This window comes from Orycteropus afer, unplaced genomic scaffold (genome assembly GCF_000298275.1).
Source record: "Orycteropus afer afer isolate SDZICR_OR568_19922 unplaced genomic scaffold, OryAfe1.0 scaffold00145, whole genome shotgun sequence".
Lineage (NCBI taxonomy): Eukaryota > Metazoa > Chordata > Mammalia > Tubulidentata > Orycteropodidae > Orycteropus > Orycteropus afer.
Window position 1 is genome coordinate 3,006,757 of NW_006921732.1, and position 24,266 is coordinate 3,031,022.

The 24,266-nt window shown below is 39.0% G+C and overlaps 1 protein-coding gene across 1 annotated transcript in view; it reads left to right on the top strand.

The window, feature by feature from the left end:
- The window catches only part of OSBPL9 (oxysterol binding protein like 9), a 296,123-nt gene that overhangs the window by 95,560 nt on the left and 176,297 nt on the right, over window positions 1-24,266 (top strand). The window contains exon 3 of the mRNA XM_007945882.2: window positions 8,639-8,717. Within this exon, the coding sequence (XP_007944073.1) occupies window positions 8,639-8,717 (79 nt within the window). The remainder of the gene's footprint in view (window positions 1-8,638; window positions 8,718-24,266) is intronic.

The window sequence follows — 24,266 nt, forward strand, 5'->3', positions numbered from 1 at the left end:
TAGGATTGCCCAACCTTCCTTCCGAGGAGTGGCTGGTGGGTTTGAACCGCCAGCCCTCTGGTTAGCAGGCAAGTGTCTTAGCCAGTATGCTACTAGAGCCTATTCTTAGGTCCCTGGAATCTGAATGAGAATGCTGTCATTTTAAATAGCCAAAATGTCTACCACTTGTAAACAGTGAAAATGGCTGCTCCTGTCCACTGCTTCTAAACATTCAAAGTGATTGCTCACTCTGGACAGTCAATACTCCACAGCTCAGTTTGTCTTGTTTGCTGTGTCCCTTGTAGGCATCAGCCACTGGTGTAGTCATCCATGCAGCCCTTGGTGAGCAGGGCCGATTTTTAGGTTAATTCTAAGGTCCTAACAATACTTGAAAATAATCAGGTTCTCTGTGCCATCAGGACAGCTGACAGTCCGAGGCTCCATTTGTCTCCTTACTCAATTTTTGTCATTCAGATTCTTCTGCTAGTTGGTGTTTAATTCTCTTCTGTGTCCTTCCTTTTAAAAGGCAGGGCTTCAGGATTATCTTCTGCATCTGTGTCAGTTAGTTTCTCTTTTCTGTGTTGAAGAGTCTTTGTAGCTTGTCTGCCTATTCTGCCATCTTACCAAAAGGGTACAGACTTCAGCATGTTTGCATGTTGTTGGGAAAAAGCACACACAGAGAGAGAGAGAGAGAGAGAGAGAGAGAGAGAGATAAAATAAGTAGAGTAAGAAATCTGAGGGAAGATAGCAGGAAATGGAGCATCAGTGGAGAAATTGGCTTTTAAATACAAGAGTAGGTCCTTTTTCCATCACGACAAGGGGGAAAGGAACCAAGTGTGGATTTAAATGTATGAGAATTGGTAAGTAGGAGGACATAGCAAGAAGGTTAGGATTCTTACCTGATCTTTGCTTTTGTTTTTTGGTTGTTGAGATTGTTTTTGAGGGTTCAAGGAGAGTCAATAACTTTTAAAATAGCTACTGTGGGAAAAGGAGAGAGACCAAGAATGAGACAAGGATGCCCTCCATCATGACTTCTATTAAATATTTCCTGCCATGATAGTGGCAATCCTAGCTAATGAATAAAGCAAAAAAACCAAAATATAACATATAAGGATTAGAATGGAAAAAATAAAACATATTATTTATAGCAACTTAGTTGAATATACAGAAAGTCCAAAGAATCTACAGATCAACTATTAGAATTGACAGAATTGATATAAAGTCATGATATAAAAATCAATGCTGTTTCAGATATTTTTGAAAACAGAATATTTACAATAGGTTGGGCAACTTTTGTAAAACATCAACAACATAGGAATAAATCATAAACAATGATAGGCAAGACCAGAAAATTATAAAGCGTTGTTGAAATTAAAGAGGATCTATATAAATAACAATTCCCAGTCAGTCTGCCTAGTAGCCTAGTAAGTGTGTGTGTGTGTAATTTGTCAAAGTGACTCTAAAATTTATAAGTGGCTGAGGATATCCAATCATTATGAAAGTACAAAGGCAGTGAGCAAGGTTAGAGAACATAATTGCCTAATTCATAACCAACAAAGGGCTTGTATTCAGAATATATAAAGAGCTCCAACAAATAATTAGAAAAAGATAGTATATTTTTGTCAATGGGTAAGAAACTTGAACTATTTCACAAAGGAGAATATTCAAATGGGCAACAAACATATGCATAGACCAGGAGGCTGTCGTTCAAACAGAACAAGGGGATACTGCATGGTTTAAAATCAGGGAGTGTGTCAGGGTTGTATCCTTTCACCGTACTTAATTCAATCTGTATGCTGAGCAAATAATCCGAGACGCTAGACTATGTGAGGAAGAATGTGGCATCAGGATTGGAGGAAGACTCATTAGCAACTTGTGATATGCAGACGATATAACTTTGCTTGCTGAAAGTGATGATGTCTTGAAGCACTTACTGATGAAGATTAAAGACTACAGTCTGCAATATGTATTCCAGCTCACCATGAAGAAAATGAAAATCCTCACAAGTAGATCAATAAGCAGCATCATGATAAATGGAGAAAAGATTGAAGTTGCCAAAGAGTCCATATTACTTGTTTCCACAATCAATACCAATGGAAGCATCAGTCAAGACATCAGACAAGGTATTGTATTAGACAGATCTGCTGCAAAAGACCTCTTTCAAGTACTGAAGAGCAAATATGTCTTTTTGAAGACTAAGGTGCACCTAACACAAGCCATGGTGTTTTCAGTCCTTCATATGCGTTTGAGAGCTGGACGATGAATAAGGAAGACCGAAAAATAATTGATGCTTTTGAGTTGTGGTGTTGGCAAAGAATACTGAAAGTACCATGGACTGCTAACAAATCTGTCCTGGAAAAAGGACAGCCAGAATGCTCCTTGGAAGTGAGAATGGGTGGACTTCGTCTGACCTACTTTGGTTATGTTGTCAGAAGGGACCATTCCCTGGAGAAGGATATCATGCTTGGTAAAGTGGAGGGTCAGTGAAAAAGAGGAAGTCCCTCAGTGAGATGGGTTGACACAGTGGCTGTAACGATGGGCTCAGATGTAGCAGGAATTGTGAGGCTGGCACAGGACTGGGCAGTGTTTTGTTCTGATGTACATAAGGTTGCTATGAGTTGGAGCCAACTCAGCCGCACCTAACAACAACAGCATCAACACCAAACATGAAAAGATAATCTCATTAGTTACCAGGGATATGCAAATTAAAACCAAAGCTGCACTGAAGGAATTGATGAAAAATAAGGCTCTAGTAATTGACGGAATATCCACTGAGATGTTTCAACAAAATGGGTGCAGTGCTGGAAGTACTCGTATATGCCAAGAAATTTGGAAAACAGCTCCCTGGCCAACTTACTGGAAGAGATGCATTTTTATACACATCCCAAAAAAAGGTGATCCAACAGAATGTGGAAATTATCAAGCAGTATCATTAATATCACACACAAGTAAAATTTTGCTAATGATAATTCATAAACCATTGCAGCAGTATATTGACAGGAAACTACTGGAAATCCAAGCTGGATTGAGAAGAGGACATGGAACGAGGGACATCATTACTGATGTGTGATGGATCTTGGCTGAAAGCAAAGCATACCAGAAGGATGTTACTTGTGTTTTTTTGACTATGCAAAGGCATTTGACTTTCTGGATGATAACAAATTATGGATAACATTGCAAAGAATGAGAATTCTGGAACACTTGATTGTGCACATGAGGAACCTGTATATGGACCAAGAGGAGAAGACTCTCAATGAGATGGATTGACACATGGGCTCAAGCATAGCAAATATTGTGAGAATGGTGCAGGATTGAGCAATGTTTGTTTTGTTGTACATAGGGTTGCTATGAATTGGACCCGACTCAATGGTACCTAATAGTAACATTTCTCTTGATAGCAGATCTAGGACAGTGTTGTTTAACAGAACTTTCTCCACTGATGAAAATGTTCTGTATCTGTGCTGTCCCTTAAGGTAGCTAGTAGCCACATGTGATTCTTAAGCACTCAAAATATGACTAGTATGGCTGAAGAACTGAGTTTTAAATTTTGCTTAGGAGCTCTGGTAGCATAGTGGCTAAAGCATTTGACTGCTAACCAGAAGCCTGGCGGTTCAAACCCACCAGCCACTCCTCGGAAGGAAGGTTGGGCAATCCTACTTCCGTAGTGATACTGCCTCGGAAACCCAAGGAGGGGTCGCTATGAGTTGGGGCCGACTCGACGGCACATAACAACAACAACAACAAACTGAAATTTAAATATTTATATGTGGCTTACCAAAAACCAAGTAGCTATTAAATTGGACAGTACAGATCTATATGGTATTGCCATGGGGAATGAGTGACTGAAGGAGAATGGTGGTGAAGTTTATTTGAGTTGAACAAATAAAGAAACTGGGAGGCCAGGGTTTCAGATGAATTGTACGTATATACATTGAAAGAACCCTCAGGTAATGTCAGGACTCAATTGGTGTGGAAGACGGTTAGGTTCCAATGTCTTCAAAGAAACCTTTGAATAGAAAGGGGTATAGACCAGAAAGGAATGCTTTCTCCCATATAGGCTGTCAAGGATACTTACTTAGATGTGTTTCTGAAGCACAGCTTAGGTAATAAAGAGCCAGTAAAGGTTTTAAACTGGAATGCAGGATCAGAGTTTTTTGTGTTAGGAAGAGCCTGTGAGTAACTGTATGAGTTAATGGGAGGATGTCTAATTAAGAACTTTGTAGTAATTCAGGCAAAAGATGGCAGTGTTGTAAACTAAAAATCACTGATAGACCAAGAGGGAAGATAACCAGGACAATGCCCAAGTTTCTAATTAGGGAAATTGGGAGGATAGTCAAGCTGTTTACAGAGATGGGGGGGGGGCATTAGAGAAAGAGCAAGTTTGTGGGAGTATATGAGTTAGGTTTTGGTCACATAGATATCTAGGAAAAGGGAGAAATCAAGGATGGATTCTTAGGTTTCTGTCCTGAGTGATTGGGAGTGTAGCATTACCATTAACCAAAATAAAGGACCACAAGAAAAGGAACAGTTTGTTGGGGGAACAGAATTATAATTCATCGTGGAGTGTGTTAAATTGGGTAGCTGGTGAGACTTTGGAGTCCCTGAGTTGTGCTAACTGAAAGGTTGGTTGAAGGTTTGAGCCCATCAAGAAACACCTCAGAAGAAAGTCCTGGTGATTGACATCTGAAAAATCAGCCATTGAAAAACCCAGTGGAGTACAGTTCTATTCTGAGACACACAGGGTTGTCATGAGTAGGAGTTCACAACAAGTGGTTGGTTGGTGAGACATCTGGATTGAGTGTTCTTGTGAAGTTAGATAAATAGGCATACGACTCAGGAGAGGGGGCTAAACTGGAGGTATCATTTTGGGAGTCAACAGCATTATGAATTAGGAGTCTTTAATTTGTTATCTGTGGGCTTCTGGTGGTTCATGATCAGGCTTCATGGGTCTCTGAACCTCCTTGGAACTCTGTAGAACTTGGTCATGCGTTTTTGTTTTTTTTTTTTAAATTACATTTGGGAGTCTGTAAGAGTAAGAATCATTGATACCAAAGTAGTTAAAGCCAACTGAGGAATGAGATCAGCCATGGAAAGTGTTTGAAATGAGAAGATGATTTGAGGATAAACCATAGGGAACCTCATTATTTAAAGAATGGGCAAGAGAATGAGAATTTATGAAGGAGACTAAGAAGAAATGGTCAAGAGTTGAGGGGGAACCAAAGTAGAGTACTATCAAAGGAAAGGTAAAAGGTTTCAATGAAGAATGGTCAGCAGCAGCAGCAGCAGCAGCAGCAGCAGATGCTTCAGAGAGGTGCTGTACTACAGAATTAGAGTAGCAAAGTGGTCATAGGAGACCTGTGAGAGCAGTTTTGTGAGTGGTGGGAAAGGAAGCTGGATGATAGGAGTGGATAAAAGGTTAAGGAACACTGACCTTGAGCAGGGCCAGTTTTCAAAAAGCTCCTTTGCCAAAGCAATGAGAGAGAAGGTGGTCATTAGAGAAAGATAAGAAGTTTTGCTTTTGTGTAACAAATAACAAGGAATTGAGCTTAAGGAAGGCATAAAAAAAAGGTGTCCAAGAAACGTTGAAACTGAGTATGTATAGACTCTTCGTGAGGTTGAAAAGAATGAGGGGTGGGTGATGACAGTGGGAAGGTTTTAAACAGTCTTGACAGGCATTAATGAAGAAATACTGACTTTTAGCTGTTAATTGATGGAGAGTCAAAGAAAGTTTTAAACATCTTGGTCTCTTTTAAGAGTCTGTGCTTTAGAAATATTACTCTGGCTGTGGCAAGGACTGTGGAGCAGATTGAAGGCAGATAGATGCATTATCAAGTAAGAAATGATGAGAGTCTGCATTAGGGGAAAAGCAGTGAGGGTGGAGAAGAGTTAGTGAACTTGATATAATAGTTTGGAGGTTGAATGAACACAACTTGTGGTAATGGGATGAGAAAGGACATGTATAGAACCTAGAGTTTTCTAACTGAGTTGATTAGGTGACCAGTGAACCAAAAGAAAGAATAGGCATTTGGTAGTAGAGTGAGTTACAGCTTTATTGAGATATAATTCATGTATACAGTTCACCAAATTGTCACTTGTCACCAATTTGTCACAGAGTTGTCACTTTGAAGACTAAGGTGCACCTGACTCAAGCCATCGTATTTTCAGTAGCCTCATATGTATGTGAGAACTGGACAGTGAATAAGGAAGACTGAAGAAGAATTGATGCATTTGAATTGTAGTGTTGGTGAAGAATGGTGAAAATACCATGGACTGCCAGAAGAATGAACAAATCTGTCCTGGAAGAAGTACAGCCAGAAAACTCCTTAGAATTGAGAATGGCCAGACTTTGTCTCACCTACTTTGGTCATGTCATCAGAAGGGACCAGTCCCTAGAGAAGGATTATTATTCTGGGTAAAGTAGAGGAAAAGGGGAAGACCCTCAATGAGATGGATTGACACAGTGGCTGCAACAGTGGGCACAAGCATGGCAATGATTGTGAGGATGGTACAGGACTGGGCAGTGTTTCGTTCCATTGTACATACGGTCACTATGAGTTGGCACCAACTTGACAGCACTTAACAGCAGCAACACCACCACAAGTCACCCATTTAAAGTGCACAATTTCATTGTTTTAGTATATTTACAGAGGTGTGCAACCACCACAATCAATTTTAGAACATTTTTATCACCCCATAAAGAAAACAATTAGCAGTCACCCCTTATTTCATCCATGTCCACCTTCACCCCCCAACTCTACCAACCAACCAACCCACTGCCATCAACTAAGCAACCATTAATCTACTATCTGTCTCTATGGATTTTGCTATTCTGGATATTTCATGTATATGGAATTATATAATAATGTTAACTTTTGTGCCTAGCTTCTTTCATTTCGCATAATGTTTTTAAGATTCAGCTCTGTAGAGATCACTTTTTCCCATTATGTTATACTTGCCTCCTTCTACAATGGAATATAAGTATCTTGAGGGCATCTCCTAGAGCTACATCTAGCACATGTTTTTGTATTTAGTTATCTCCCGATATTTGGTACATCATCAATTAGAAGGTGAACTTATTTAACCACAAAAATTGAGTGAACCAGAATGAACTGTTTTTCATGCATACTTACATACTGAGGTGTGTCTGTATTTGGTCATGGAATAGGGAGGCATCTTGCCATTGGTGATCTGCTCTTGGTTCTACCATTAACTCTTGTGTGACCCTGAGTAAGTTGTTAGGCTCTCTGGAGATACTTTTCTTATCTGAAAGTGGAGGTAAAAATTTCTATCTAATTTGAATTAAGGAATATCTAAAATAATTCAAGTTGATGAGTTTTTAGGGTTCACCCAGACAGCCTCTGTGAAAAATTAGATAAATGTTTAACTCTATTATCTAATCTTCCTGGGTTAGGAATTAAAAAACAAAAAAACAAACTCACTGCCATCAAGTCGGATCCAACTCATAGCGACCCTCTCCTTGGGTTTCCAAGGCGGTATTACTGCGGAAGTAGATTGCCCGACCTTCCCTCCGAGGAGTGGCTGGTAGGTTTGAACCACCAGCCTTCTGGTTAACAGTCAAATAACTTAGGCGCTACACCACCAGAGCTCCTGGGATAGGAATAGTCCCTCTAAATAGCCTTTTTTTCATGGGATTAGGTATTTTGGCCCCTTGAGTTGTTCCCCGCCCCCCCATTTTCAAAGTCTTTGATTTTTTGTCTGTGGCATACCACTCCTCTTGTTACCAACTTGGAGCACTTGACATATCCTGTATTCTCTAGTCTTCCTTTTTGGAAAATTTAAGATACTTATTTTTTGACACTAACCAGTAGATAGAGTGCCTGTTTTGCATAACTTCCTGTCTTACCTCTTTATTTCTGTTTTTTAGTAGGCTACATGTAGTTTGAATATAGGAACAACAAGAAAAAAATTGAAAACCTACCCTATCCACCTTCCTCAAACAAACAACTTATAAGTGCAGCTCCCTCTCCACACTGTCCTGGAGCATTATTTATGTTTTTATTTAGAAAACATATATTGAATGTGTACTTGAATATCATGCGTCAAGATAAATAAAGTCAGTGGGAGGAAGCAAATATATAAACAGATAATCATAATATACCGTATAAAGTGTAATAGCAGAGGGATATACAAGTGGTTATGGGAGCACTGGAAGAAGCAATTGGGATAGTGTTTTAAAGCCAGTGTCACTTGGCATTTCTGCACTAACAAGTATAACACGTGTTGAAGCAGTCCATTGAGGAGCACCTGCTGCCTTTGAGCCTCATAACAACCTGGTGAGGTGTTGGTTCTGATACCCATTTTAGAGAGCAACCTAAAGTTCAGAAAGGCTCAGTGGCTGGCTCTTAGATTCTAGATTCAGCTTCCATGTTTGTTCTTTCCTCCTCACTCCCCACCATATCCATACCCTCTTTATGTAGGGTATTGGAAGTACCCATGCAGAGAATCACAGTGCCTTGTTTTATATCACCTCTCCTTTAGTTCTTCTTCCTTAAGAAAAACTAGAGTCTCAGATTCCCTTTTGCTGTGTCTAGCCTGCTTCCAGTGTCTTCAATGCATTCAGCATTCTAGGGCTATAGCAGTAGTGAATATTGCTGATGTCATTGTTTGCCTTATTGGGATTTTGCTCTTTGTTTCACAGGGAGCTGTGATTGGTATAGACGATGAGGACGACAGCACCTTCACAATAACTGTTGATCAGAAAACCTTCCATTTCCAGGGTGAGCTGAAAGGAGAGATTCTTTCTCTTCATAGTCCCAACTGCTTCTTTTCTTCTCTTGTGGGCTGTTTGCTGGATGACTTGAATGGTTTTACAACAGATCCTTCATGAACGAGTGCACAGGAACGTTCTGGATGAAGTGGTACTGCAGGTTAGGCAGGGATTTGTATCTGTCTGCAGTGGATACAGATATATTTGAAGCGACTGTGAATCTGGCTGCAATTGGAGATTAAAAATTTAAAAGATAAAAATCAGTGAAGGGAGAAAGTAATGGGCTGCTGCTGCTGCTGGCTTGTGTATACAGAAGGTTGCTGATCTTCTTTATTGAGGAGTGTGGTTCTGCTTCTGCATGAAGTCTAAAGACCGTGAAGGCTGCAGTGTTTGTGCAAAACTTGAAGTGTAAATTGAATTGAAGCTACTGGCAACCTTTGGCTTAAAGGCTTTGCTTTGCTTCAAGAACTGCAAGTTTACATTCATTTCATCTGCATTTCTGTGTCTTGTCTGCCAGCCATCATTTCTCATCTATTATCCTTTTTATAGTCAATAACACCAATGCCATCTGTCACTGCTATGTTTCAGTATTGCATGCTATGGTTCATTGGTAGAAAGGATAAGGTACTGTATGATCGTTCTCATCTCATCTTGCTTCGAAAACTCTAAACCAGCAAATAAAACTCAATTTTAATGATCCTGTTAGAATGTACCTTTCATCTATTAGGAGTGTCTACTAGTTGTAGTACAAATGTTTTTATTATTTTGCCTATTTAGAGTAACCTCCATTTTACCTTTAAAGTGGCCCAAGAAACTTAGAAATGAGAAGGTTTGGAGATGTTAGCACTTTCTTTGAAGTGTAGATGACAGTGTACTGTGATAGATACCACTTATTCTCAAACAAATAAATACTAAGTAAATTTTCCTGATTAATTATAGTTTAAAAGTGTTTTGGCTCTGAAATATCACAGTGACCAGGTATGTTATGCCAGGTGTTCAGACAGCTATTGTCCTTCCATGCTAGAATAATATGTTGCAGTTGTTTTCTTTATTGTCTGTTTAAGAAATTGACATAGAAATGGAAGATGCAGTTTATATATAATCATGACGAGCTAGTGTATTCAGTAGTGATATCTGCCATACTTTTTGTTGCTCATCCTTAAAAAACTACTGTATTAGTCATATTATTTATTTTGAGCTATTTAAATGATGATGCTGTCCTTATTATATTTCATTCCATTTAAACTTCATAAAGCTTTCTAATCCTGTTATAATACACAGGTTTTTTATTTTTAAGTTAAATATGTAATGCTACTTATAAACCAAAACAGAATTCCCACATACTGAAAATCTTCTCTTGAATGAAGTTGAGCACTTTAATGCATTTCAAGTAAGAGCTCCTGGATGCAGATAAAGGCTGCAGTATGGAATTCTCTCCTCTGCAGTTACTAAAGAGACACCTCTTTGGACTTCCAAAAACTGTACTGATTGCTTGTTACAAAGGAGAAGAGACTCAGACTTATAGAGCAAAGACACCTCTACCTTCTGATTTACTGTTAAATAATCCATGTTAAACTTACCTCTTCTTTAATACTACCATATTTATGTGGCTTACTTGTAAGATGAGCAATTCCTCTAATTAACACTTTGAATGGTAAGGATAAGTAAGTTACATGCATTTTTAAAATAGATTCATTGATCTAAGACTATCAAACAGATGTTTTTCTACTGTAATAATTATGGGCATAAGCAACATGAGATTATCTGTCTTTTGCAAAGAACATGATAAGACTTCCTGTGTTTTGGGTAATAATGAGAGTTATTTCATGTTTATAGATCTATGCTTTTAAGAAAATCTTTGCAAATGTGATAAATCGTTCTCAATGATCTTATATTCTTGGTTAGAATTAAAGACAAATTTCAGCTCATATATTAACATACATTTATATGTGTTTAAGTGTTTATTTAATATACCAGAATTTTTGAAAGAAAATAAAGTATCAATTGATGCATCTATGAAATAAATTCCTTTTACTGTGAACTATTAGAGGGAAAGCTAGAACTGAAGTAATTTATTTAACATCTATTTTAGGGATTATAGTGGTCAAAAAACAGGTGACACTTACTGCCTTCTTGAGTTTTATATTCTGGTGAGGGAGAAAGTCAATAAATAAGATAAACTAGAAAAATATAAGTAAATAAGACAGTGATAAGTCCTGGGGAGGGGATAAAAACCAAAAAGCAGGAAAGCAGAAAATGAAATAGAAGTGAGATTAGGATGGGGTACTGAAATTTTAGATAAGGTGGCCAGACTCACAGAGATCGTGCCTTTCTAAGAAATGAAAGACCTAAAGGGACTGAGGGAACAAACCATGTGGTTGTGTTGGGAGTAGGAGGTTACATCATTCCAGGCAGAGGAGTATGTGCCATATTTGAAGAATGGCACTGATGGGGTGAGATAACCATGGGGGGGGGAGAGTAGTAGGAGAGAAGTAATAGAAAATCCAATCATGTGAAGCCTTATAAATCACAGCAGGGCATTGACTTTTATAGAGATGAGAAGCCATTAAAGGGTTTTGAGCAGAGGAGTGACATTATGTGATTTATGTTTTAATAGGATCACCCTGGTTACTACGTTGAGTGTACAATGTCAGGGAGCAAGGACAGTATAAGGAAACGAGTTAGGAGGCTATTGTAATCCAGAATAAAGATGATGGTGGCTTCCAACATTTTCACTGTTGTAGCAGTGAGTGTAGGAAGGTGGTGAGAAGTCCAATTGTGTGTGTGTGTATGTTTAACCAATTTTATTGAGATAAAATTGACATATGGTTAAATGTAAACATTAGTTCTTTGAGTTTTGCCATTTATTTACTCTTTTTTTATGGCATTTATCATAGTTGTCTTTTATTCTTTTTTTAATGCATTTTATTGAAATATAACTTATGTACAGTGAAATACACAAAACTAAAGTAACATGGGTCAATGCATTTATTTATTTATTTATTTTGCAATGTTCCCTCCCCTCCCCTCCCACCCCTGGCAGCCAATAAAGTTTCCCTCCATATATAAACCTTTCCTTGACCCTCCACAACAATGAACTAATACTATATTTGTCCTGTGATTGACTAATATCACTCAGCATAATGTCTTCCAAGTTCATCCATATTATGCGGTGTTTTGCAGACTCTACATTATTCTTTAGTGCTGCATAGCATTCCATTTTGTATATGTACTGTAGCTGGGTCATCTACTTTTCTGCTATAAATCTTAGAGATAAATCCCTTGCCAGATATGTAATTATCAGCAAATATGAAGTTGTTGCTGTCATTTTTGTTATGTGCTTTTTCATGGTATCGATTACTTTGTTCCATATAATTTTCTATGGTGAGCTCGTTTTGTTTATGAATCGTATTATGACTTCCTTCATTGCTATTGTTTTAGTATTTGCTGAATATTTATGCTGGTCCTCTTTTTTGATGTGAAAGTTTATCATTTTTCTTTGAGGTTACCCTGTGATTTATAGTGTTCTTCCCAAGTTTAGAACAGTCCATTCTATCTTGTAGTTGTCTTGACTTCCCTACCATCTAGAAGTTCTGTAAAGACACAGTTTTTTCCTTCTTTTTGGTTTGTAGTTGTCTTCATTTGTCAATTGATGTTTCTGGTTACCTGTTTACAATCTTGTAGGCTTATTTACTTTGGATACTTCCATAGCTGGGTTGTCAGAAGGGACCATTCCCTGGCGAAGGATGTCATGCTTGGTAGGGTGGAGGGTTGATGAAAGAGGGGGAAGCCTTCAATGAGATGGATTGACATGGTGGCTGCAATGATGGGCTCAAGTATAGCAGGGATCATGGAGCTGGCATGGGATTGGGCAGTGTTTTGTTCTGCTGTGCCTGGGGTCACTATGAGTCGGAAATGACTCAATGGCACCTAACATAGCATAACATAGCTGAGTTGGTTTCTGGGTTATGTCATCATGTGTGTTAATGGTCAGTGTTGTTGGCTGTTGTTGTTGTTGCTAAAGGGCTCCCTTTAGCATCTCTTGTAAGTTGGTTGGTCTGGTTTTAACAAATTCCCTTAATTTCTGCTTATCTGGAAATGTCCTAATTTCACCATCGTATTTGACGGACAGTTTTGCTGGGTACATAATTCTTGGTTGGAAATTTTTCTCTTTCAGTGTTTTATATATACCATTCCATTGTATTGTCACCTGCATGGTTTCTATTGAGAAATCCAAGCTTGGTCTTATTGGTTGTCCCTTGCAGGTAACTTTTTGTTTTTCCCATGCTGCTCTCATGATTCTTTCTTTGTCTTTGGTTTTTGTAAGTTTGATGATAATATGTCTTGGTGATTTTCTCTTGGGATCTATCCTGTTTGGGGTTCGTTGGACTTCCTGAATGGATATATTCTCATCTTTCATCATACCAGGAAAATTCTCTTCCATCAAATCGTTGACAATTTTCTCTGTGGTTTCATTTGTCTCTTCCTGTTCTGGAATTCCGATGACGCGGAGGTTATTCATTTTGATGTTATCCTACATGAACCTTAGGTTTTCTTCATTTTGTTTTGATTTTTTTTTCTGATTTATCCCTTTCCAAAGAAGTATTCAGGTATTTGCCTTCAATCTCACTAATTCTGTCTTCCATTGATTAAATTCTGCTCCTTTGGCCGTTCAATGTCTTATCTATTTCTGAAAATTTAGTATTAATCTTCTGGATTTCTATATGTAGATTTTTAATCATTTCTAATTTTTCATTTACTTTGTCATTTTTTTTCTTGTATTGTTTTTTGAAATTGTTCTAGGGTTTTCTCTGTGTTTTCCTCAATTTTGTCAGTGTTTTCCTTTATCTGTCTCTCAATTCGTTGAAGATACCTAAATATGATTCTTTTGAATTCCTTATCAGGGAGTTCCAATGCTGCATCTTCCTCAAGGATGTGTTTTTGGTCTGTATCGTGGTCCCTCGTTTCTCCTGCTTAATCTTGATTATTTGTGTGGGTTGTGATGTTCTGTTGTCTCTGAGGCATTGTGATGTTTTTGTGTTTATATTTAATTGGTGATTGTATGTTGGAGTGACTTGCCCACAATTTTCGTTTTCTTTGTTTTATTTGTATGCTATCTACACAAGCAGGGTACTGTGCTCCTCTGTTTGCTAGTTGACCACACTTATACATTCACCACCTGTCTCCTTTCCTGTTGTCAGCCTCTCATTTGTCCCTGCTAACCTTGGCAAACAGAGCCTATTCTGAGGTCCCTGGAATCTGAATGAGAATGCTATCACTTTAAAATCCAAAATAGTTGCCACTTGTAAAGACTCAAAATGGCTGCGCCATTGGTCACTTTAAATATCCAAAATGGCCACCACTTGTAAACATTCAAAATGGCTGTGCCCTCCCTTGGTCACTTTAAATGTCCAAAATGGCCACTTCCTGTAAATATTGAAAATGGCTGCACCCTTGGTCACTTTAAATATCCAAAATGGCTGCCATGTGTAAACAACCAAAATGGCTGCAATCTCTGGACAGCGGAAACTCAACAGCTCAGGTTGTCTCCCTCCTTGCTGTTTCCCTTCCTAGTCATAGGCCACCAGCACAGTTGTCCCTGCAGCCCTTGGTGACCAGGGCTGATCTTTAGGTCAATTCTCAGGTCCCAACACCAATTGGAAATACTCAGGCTGTTGGTCCTGTCAGAGTAGCTGACAGTCCGCAGCTCTGACCGTCTCGATACTCACTGTTTTCGTTCAGGTTTTTCCACTAGTTGGTGCCTAATCCACTTCTGTTTAGGTCCTTTCAAAGCTCAGGGCTCCAAGATTATCTTCTGTTATCTCTGTCAATTGGTTTTTCTTTTCTTTGTTGAAGAGGGTCTATATCGCTTGTCTGCCTATTCCTCCATCTTACCGGAAATCCTCCAATTTATTTACTCTTATAAGTGCCACCACGATCAGGATATGGAACATTTCATTTCCATTACACCAAAAGATTCCTTTCTTCCCCTTTCAGCCCCTAGTCTCAGCCTCCAGGCCCAGGCAAGCACTGATTTGCTCTCTATATGCTTTTTACATTCATCCACATTGTTGTATCTGTTAGTTGTTATTTTTTTTTTAATTGCTAAGTAGTGGTCCATTGTATGATATTTGATCCATTGCATTAATCAATCCATTGTATTGATTTTGAAGGTAGTGCAATAATAGCTTGTAAGACAAAGGAGTCAAGATTGACATCAAGATTTTTGGCTTGAGTGAGAAGAATGGAGCTGCCATTAACTGAGATGGGAAAGACCAACTGCAAGAGGATATATTTTATGTATGTGTAAGTGGGGCTTGGGCATCAGGAGCTTAGTTTTGGACAAGTTTTGTAAACAAGTTTTAGATGCCTTTCAATTATCCAAATGGAGATGATGTATAGGTAGGTGGAGTCTGGAGTTCTGGGAAGTTCAGGATAAAGGAGTAAATTTCGGAGTCATTGGCATACAAATGATATTTAAAACCGTGAGAATTAGGGAGTAGAGTAGAGACAAAAGAGAGACGGTGCAAGTACTGAGTCCTGGACCACACCAACATTTATTTAGAGAGCATAAAGATTAGGTAGAACCAACAAAAGCAATAGACAAAAAGCAACCAAAAAGGAGGAGAGAACCTAGCAACTCTGGTACCCTGGAAGCCAAGAAAGTGTTTCTAGGAGAAGAGGGAAAGTAGCAACCACGTCATACGCTCCTGAGAGATCAAGTTATATGAGTGCTGAGAAGTGATCACATGATTTAACAATGATGAAGAGCTCATTGGTAATCAGTCCATTCAATTCAAGAGCAATTTTAAGATCCTATAATTTTAAGGAGAGTCCCTGTGTGGCACAAACAGTGAAGATGTCAGCTACTAACCCAACCAAAAAGTTGATAATTTAAACCTACCCAGAGGCATGTCAGGAGATAGGCCTGGAGATGTGCTTCCGTAATGTCACAGCCTTGCAAACCCTATGGGCGGGGGGGGAGTGTCACTGTGAATTGAAATCAACTCCATGGAAGCCAACAACAACAACATGATTTTAATATAGTTTATAGGGCTTAAGGTGGGAGCTCTGGTGGCATAGTGCCTAAGGCATTTGACTGCTAACCAGGAGGCTGGTGGGTCAAACCCACCTCTTTGGAAGGAAGATTGGGCAATCTACTTCCATAGGGATACCACCTCAGAAACCCAAGGAATGGGTAGCAATGAGTTGGATCCAACTTGACAGCAGTGAACGAGATAGGCCTTAAGGAGCTCTGGTGGGCTGTGGTTAAAGCATTGGGCTGCTAACCAGAAGGTCAACAGTCCAAACCCACCAGCCACTCCAAGGGAGAAAGATGAGGCAGTTTCCTTCTGTAAAGATTTACAGCCTTGGAAACCCTATGGGGCAGCTCAACTCTGTCCTATAGGGTTACTATGAGTCAGAATTGATTCGTTGGAAGTGGGTTTAGTTTTAGGTTTGGATATAGGACTTTCAAGTTCTGCTGTAAAGGTAAGGTTGCTAGAGTGAGGAGTGGGAGCAAGGGAGGTTTTGTTTTGTTTTAAGTAAGAGAAATGATAATGTGTTTGTATACTGTTATTCAGTGAAGAGGAAAGTTGGTGATGCAGGAGAAAAAAGAGGGGAGATTTATCGAATCAATGTCCTTGACAAGGAAAAGAGAATAGAGAATGGGAACTAATTGCAGATAAGGCATTTTCTTTCATTAGGAGCGTGAACAAATCATCCGTTGGAACAAGAGAGAAGGTTAAGGGCATGGAAATACATGTAGGTAGATGGTTACCTTCATTCCCACTGTGGTGTAGATCTCTAGTTGCCCTACACGACTCATGTCCTGAAACATCATTTTGTTACAGTATAGAGGACTGATGCCAGGAAGAAAACAAACCTCCCTGAAACAATAGGTAATTTGTCATCACAGTGATACTAGTTCTGGTAACTTGATATTCTAGGATATCTCCAATTTTAAAGAGATGCCATAAAATTCTCAAAACAAAGTCTGTATCTTTAGTTTTGAAAAAGAAAGAAAGGTTCTCTATGTTTTGTTTTGTGTTTTCTTTTGTGTGTGTTGAGGGGCAGGGGTAGGGAAGACAACAAGAATTGAAAATTTAATCCTGTTATGTTAGAACTTTAAAAAGAATTGAAAACTACAACTTTATTCCATCCTTATTGAGAGATTAAAAACAAAGTAGTTGCCAGTTTTGCTTTGTAAATATAACCTCTTTTTTCTTTTGCAAAAGGGCACAAAATGATCCATTTTCTATCAGCCATCCAAAGTTGTTTGCATATACATTCTTGATTGGGTGGGAAGCAGTTTTGATATTAGACCAACTTTTGAGTTTAAACATTTATCAAATGCATACTATGTGTAACTCCCTGTGCTCAGAACTGAGTGTATACAGGTAAATAATACTTGGTTCAAGAAGTAATTATAATGTAATGTGAAAGGTGCTGTAGTGGTAGAAATGTAGATTGGGCACTAAGGTAATAGTGAGGCAGAAGAGACAGTGTTTCACAGAAGACTGTTCTGAGCTGTGTTGTTGTTGTTACTGTCATCAAGTAATACTCCCCCCCACCCCAAGTAATTCTTTTCATAATCATTAAAATTACAAATCATAAAGCTCAAAAAATGTCAAATTGTTAAAGTCACTATGTCCCTAGATTTTATTTCCTTCCTCTCCTTCCCTACCCTCTTCTCTCTGGCAGCATTCTAAAGAATGAATAGAAATTTGCCAGGTGAGATGTGGGTTAGGAAAGAAACAAAAACCAAACCAATTGCTGTGGAGTTGATTCTGACTCACGGCAACCACATGTGTTGCGGCATAGAGCTGCATTCCGGAGGGTTTTCCAGGCTGTGACCTTTCAGAAGTGGATCACCAGGCTTTGCTTCCCAGAAACCTTTTGGTTAGTAGTCTAGTGCTTAACCATTTGTGCCACCCAGGTGAGGAAAATACGGAATTTAAAAACAACGAGGTTTCAATATAATGGAACTTGTTATGTTTGAGGATCCTGTGGGACACAGTGGAGATTAAGAGGTAGAGATTTGTGGTTGTCATCATATTGCTGGTAGGTGGAGCTAGAAGTTAAAAGTTTAATGTTTGAGGTCTAGGCAGATAACTAAATGAGTGAAGACTAAAGCTGGATGAGGACTCTAGCCATCTGGCAAGTTCATGCCCGGTTTAAAGGGGTACCTGCTACTTAGTTCTCAGAAATCCAGATTTTTTTTGTGTGTGTGTGGGAAGTTGATTATGTGTGTGTGAAATCTCCAGTTAATCTAAATTAAATATGTATTTGTGGGCTAGATAAAACCCCTAGATTTTCAGACTCTGGTTAAAACTATCAAAGTAGTTGGTGTGCTTCTTCTGGGAGACCAGAGTGGGAAAGAGCTGAGCTGAGCTTTAAGTCTTGGAACACATGAGGGTGGAACCATCAGCAGGTGCAAAGGAATGATTAAAGAGGTTAAATGAAAGCTACTCACTTCAACCATATGAAATCACTGTTTCTAAAAGGTGAAATGTGGTCAAATATCAATAGTTCATATGATTCAATCTAATAGAAAACTAGATAAGTCCATGTTGTTGTTGTTGTTGTAGTAGTTATGTGCTGTCAAGCTGGCCCCGACTCATAGTGACCCCTCCTTGGGTTTCTGAGGTAGTTGGGCAATCCTACTTCCGTAGTGATACTGCCTCGGAAACCCAAGGAGGGGTCGCTATGAGTCGGGGCCGACTCGATGGCAAATAACAACAACAACAACATCACTACAGAAATAGATTGCCCAACATTCCTTTCAAGGAGTGGCTGGTGGGTTTGAACCGCCAGCCTTCTGGTTTGCAGTCAAGTAAGTGCCTTAGGCACTACATTGCAGTCTATAGTTGATACTAAAGTCTAAAATTAGAAAAAAATATCCAACTATATGGATTTTACTTAATATAAAACTGCATCTACTTAGTGATTTAATGTAGAATTTGAACTAGAATTTGAACATAGTTGTATGAGTTTAAACTTATTATAAAAGCTATTATAGAGATTTGTCAACTCATTTCAAATTACCTTTTATCATTTTATCAGAAAAGGAATTAATGTAAAATAAACTTTTATGTTACAATAGAGTTCAATGCAATTCTTTAAAAATGTTATAATCTTGATGTTCTGCTACTTAGTAGAAATGGTAGCAGTAGTGGTGGTGATAGGAGCTCTGGTGGCATAGTACCTAAGGCATTTGACTGCTAACCAGAAGGCTGGAGGTTCAAACCCACCAGCCACCCTTCAGAAGGAAGGTTGGGCAATCTACTTCTGTAATGATACCACCTCGGAAACCCAGGGAGGGGTCGCTATGAGTCGTGTCCGACTCGATGGCACATAACAACAACAACAACAACAGCAGTGGTGGTAACAATTACTACTACTACTAGTATTTATTCTGTATCTGCTGTGAGCCAGGCACTGTGTTCAACAGGCACTGTGCATTGCTTACATAATTCCTAATCACTACAACGTTTTATAATCTCCATTACTTAATTTTATAGCTGAGGAGATGGAGTTCTAAAGAAGCTAGGTAGCAGGGCCCAGTTCTGCCTAGATCAGTGGTTCTTGAAGTTTGCTTCCCAGACCAGCAAGATCAGCACCACCTGGGAACTTGTTAGACATACAGAGTCTCAGGCCCTATACTAGACTTGGTAAATCAGAAACTTTGGGAATGGGATCTCTCTGGTGATTCTAATCCACTCTGAGGTTGGAAAACCATGCATCTGGATCCAGTAGTTCCACATGGTATTGCTCCTACAGCAACCTTATGTGTTAGATAAACTTATCCCCAATTTGTTGTTGTTGTTATGTGCCGTCGAGTCAGACTCAACTCATAGCAAGCCCTTCTTGGATTTCTGAGGCAGTATTCCTATGGAAGTAGATTGCCCAACCTTCCTTCCGAGAAGTGGCTGGTGGGTTTGAACCACCAGCCTTTTGATTAGCAGTCAAGTGCCTTACACACTACGTTACCAGAGCTCCTATCCCCAATTTATAGATGTGAAACATGAGACTCAGACTGTCAAGTGACTTGGCCTTGATCTAAGACTCTCACTATGTCCTGTTTCATAGTGGCTAGAGATGTGGTGTCTTATCTTAAGCAACCTGGTGTGTGAAAAATCTAAATTTTTTAAAGATGAAAATTAGGAATATGTATGTGATTATTTCTTCTTCATAAAATAATCCTTCACTTCTAAAGGACTTTCCTGAGGACATATTTTAAGCAGTATAGTCTTCATAATAATTTCCAGTGTGAAATGTATTTGCATATTTATGTGGACATGATTTTAAAGCAATATAAGTCATGTACATCAAAATACAAACACAGAAGGGAAAAAATGTTTAGAGGTACTTTCAGGGGTTGTGGAAGTCAACTGTGGTCTGCAAACTGATCTTTTCAACTCGATTCATTAGGGCACTATCATCTATTAAAAGCAAAATTACTACAAATCAGCTCAGTGGTTGCTGTTATGGTGAAGGAAATATTTAAATAAAAAATTCTGTTGAACAAGTATAGTAGAGCAATGCAGACTCTATTGTATTAACATATATCAACTCAATGTGGTATATCTGCATCATTAATTATTTAGAAGAGTAGACATGACATTAAATCGTTGGACTAAACCATGGTTACAGGCTTAAGTGTCTTCTGCTTTAAAAATAACCACCTCAGCATTATCTTTTGTAAACAGATTACATTATCGTCTATTAACTATTGCCTTTTTTTCCCCTCCACCTGCCTTTTGTATATTGCTTTTCCCTTCACTCAAATTAATAAGTGTCTCTTACCTAGTTAAGGAACTGTGGTGACATACTGGGTAAAGCATTTGGCTACTAGCCAGAAGGTCAGCAGTTTCACCACCAGCTGCTCCGTGGGAGGAAGATGAGGCAATCCACTTCTGTAAAGATTTATAGAATTGGAAACCTAATGGGAGTCACTATGAGTTTGAATCGACTCAATAGCAGTGGGTTTGGTTTGGTTTTAGTCTTGCTTGTTAATAATTTTCTCTCCCCTCCCATCCCATCCCTGGTAACCATCAAAACTGTTTTCTTTCTGTGTGTTCTTGTCTTTTTATACTAGTAAATTCATACAGTATTTGTACTTTTGTGAGTGACTTATTTCACCCAGCATAATGTCCTCCAAGTTCATCCAGGTTTTGAGGTGTTTCTGGATTCCTCATTATTCTTTAATGCCATAGTATTCCACGTCAGCAAATGGAGGTCTCGAAAGCTTTACTTTATCCGTATCAGTAAGATTGGTTCTACCCTGATGATGCAGCTCTCTTCCCCAGTCATATTTTGAGAGCCTTCTGACCTAAGAGGCTTGTTCTCCTGCACTCTATCAAACAATGTTTCCGGGCTATTGATAAAGTTGCACAGTAATGTATCAGACAGTGTTTCTCTGCTATTCATAAGGTTTTCCCTGGCCAATTCTTTGAGAGGTGGATGGCCCCTTCCTTCTTCCTAGGTAGGGTAATGTAGGGTAGCTGTCTTCAAAAATCTCTCAACATAACTGAGTGAGTGCCTCCAGTGTGGCATCCATTTGTTGAAACATCTCAATGAGTATTCCTGGAGTGTTGTTCAGTGCAGCTTCAACTTCTTCCTTCACTACCATTGGTTCTTGATCATATGCCACCTCCTGAAATGGATGAAGATCAACCAGTTCTTTTTGGTACAGTAACTGTGTATTCCTTCTATCTTCTTTTGATGCTTCCAGCATCATTCAATATTTTGCCCATGGAATCTTTCAACTAACAAATCTGTCTGAGAGGAAGTACAGCCGGAATCCTCTTTGGAAGCGAAAATGGCCAGACTTCATCTCACCTACTTTGGTCATGTTATCAGATGGGACCATCCCCTGGAGAAAGTTGTCATGCTTGGTAAGGTGGAGGGTCAACGAAAGAGGGGAAGGCTCTCAACAAGATGGATTGATACAGTGGCTGCAGCCATGGGCTCAAGTATAGCAAGGATCGCAGAGCTGGCACGGGAGTGGGCGTTAAGTTCTGCTGTGCATAGGGTTCTATGAGTTGGAGACAACTCGACTGCACCCAACAACAACAACATAGTATTCCATTGTGTGTATATCCCATAGTTTGGTTATCCATTCATTCATTGCCCAGCACTTAGGTAGCTTCCATCTCTTTGCTATTGTGAATAATGCTGCAGTGAACATGTGTACATATATCTATTTGTGTCCTGGCTCTCACTTCTGTAGAATATATATACCTAGTAATGGGATTGCTGGATCAAGGGTATTTCTATTTCTAACTTTTTAAGGAAGTGCCATAACATTTTCCACACTGGTTGCACCACTTTACAGTCCCACCAGCAGTGTGAGTGTTTCTTCATGTGTTTTTTGGCCACCTGAGTACCTTCTTTGGTAAAGTGTCTGTTCCTATCCTCTGCCCATTTTTAATTGGATCGTTTGTCTTTTTGATGTTGTGGTGTCAATGTTTTCTATAAATTTTAGAGATAAATCTCTTGTAGGAGATGTCATTGCCAAGTATTTGACTATTGACTTTTAAAATTTTACCTCTGAGGTTTTATATTTTTAATTTTATGTGATAATGTCTTTTTAAACAAAATAAAAAACCAATTGCCTACATCAAATGAAGTAAATCAGCTCTAAGTAATCCTCTAATTAGATATTATAATTTTAGTAGGGTTTAGTAGTTTAGTAGGGAGCTCTGGTAGCGTAGTGCCTAAGGCACTTGACTGCTAACCAGAAGGCTGGCGGTTCAAACTCATCAGCCACTCCTCAGAAGGAAGATGGGGCAGTCTACTTCCGTAGTGATACTGACTTGGAAATCCAAGGAGGGGTTGCTATGAGTCAGGTCTGACTCGACAGCACAGAACAACAACAACAACAATTTTAGTAGGCATTAAATGGAGGCAGTGTCACTGACTGCATGAATTGGGAGTTTGTTGTATTATTATAGGAAGGTTGAATCTCATTGGTGTACATTTTCTTTGTAATTTGTTCAAATTCCCTTGAATATTTGAAATAGTATCTTCCCAAGTTTAACCAATTGTGGACTTTTTGCCTTAGTGTGTAAGTAGGATTAGAGTAGATATATAATTTTGTTTTGTAACTGAGTTACATTTTTATGCCACACTGTTGCCTTTTTCTATCATTTCTAAATAGTAAAATTAATACCTGCCCAAATGGACTATGGAAGAAAGGCCTGGGGATGTACTGCCATAAGATTACCAGAATACCAAACCTGTTGCTATAAAGTCAGTTCTGACTTGTGGAGACCCCATGTGTTTCAGAGTAGAACTGCTTTGTAGAGTTTTCTTGGCTGTAATCTTTACAGAAGCAGATTATCAGGCCTCTTTTTTTGTGGTGCTGCTAGGCGGGTTCAAACTGCCAACCCTTAGGTTAGTGGATGCATCACCCAGGGACCTGTTTAGGAAAATTACAGCCATTGAAAACACTACACTACGGAATGCAGCTCTACTTTGATGCATGTGGGAGTGCCATGAGTCAGAGTCAATTCTATGTCAGTGGGTTCATTTTGGATCATTGCAGAAATACGGGAAGATAAAAAGATGATAATAAAAATCACCCATAATCCTATCCCCCCAAAGTTACTAATAACATACTTGTGTATTTCCTTCTGATCCTTCAATTGTGTTTATATGTATGTGTATGTGTTTATGTATTTTGTAAAATTAAGTCAGTCTCAGTCTGTATAAATAAGGTTATCTAGATTTGTGGCTATTAATATTAAATCATGAACATGTGTCCATGACATAAAAACATGATTTTTAATCTTGTTTTTAAGGAGTTCTGGTGTTGTAGTGGTTAAAGTGTTTGTCTGCTAACTAAAAGCTGGTGTTTTGAACCCACCAGTTGCTCCGTGGAGAAAGGTGAGGCAGTCTGCTTCCATAAAGATTTACACCCTTAGAAACTCAGTGGGGGTTGCTATGAGTCAGAATTGACTGGGTGGAAGTGAGTTTGGTTGTTGCTTTGGTTGTTGTTGTTAGGTGCCATTGAATTGGCTCTGACTCACAGTGACCTTTTGTCCAATACAGTGAAACTTTGCCTGGTCCCGTGCTGTTCTCACAATCTTTGCTATGCTTAAGCCCATCGGTGCAGCCACTGTGTCAATCCATTTCATTGAGGGTCTTCCCCTTTTTCGCTGACCCTCCACTGTACAGAGTATGATATCATTCTCCAGGGAGTGGTACCTTCTGACAGCAGGACCAATATATGAGACGAAGTCTGGCCATTCTCGCTTTTAAGTGGCACAGTCCAGCTGTACTTCCTCTGAGACAGATTTGTTCAGGCTTCTGGCAGTCCATGGTATTTTCAGTATTCTTTGCCAGCACCGCAATTCAAACATGTCAGTTCTTCATTGATTTTCTTGATTCATTGTCGAACTTTCACATATATATGAAGCTATTGGAAATATCTTGGCTTAGGTCAGAAGTACCATAGTCTTTTTATTTTATCTCTATCTATCTAACAGCATTCCCTCCCCTTCCCTCCCACCCCTGGTAACCAACAAAGAAAATGTCCTCCAATATATAAACC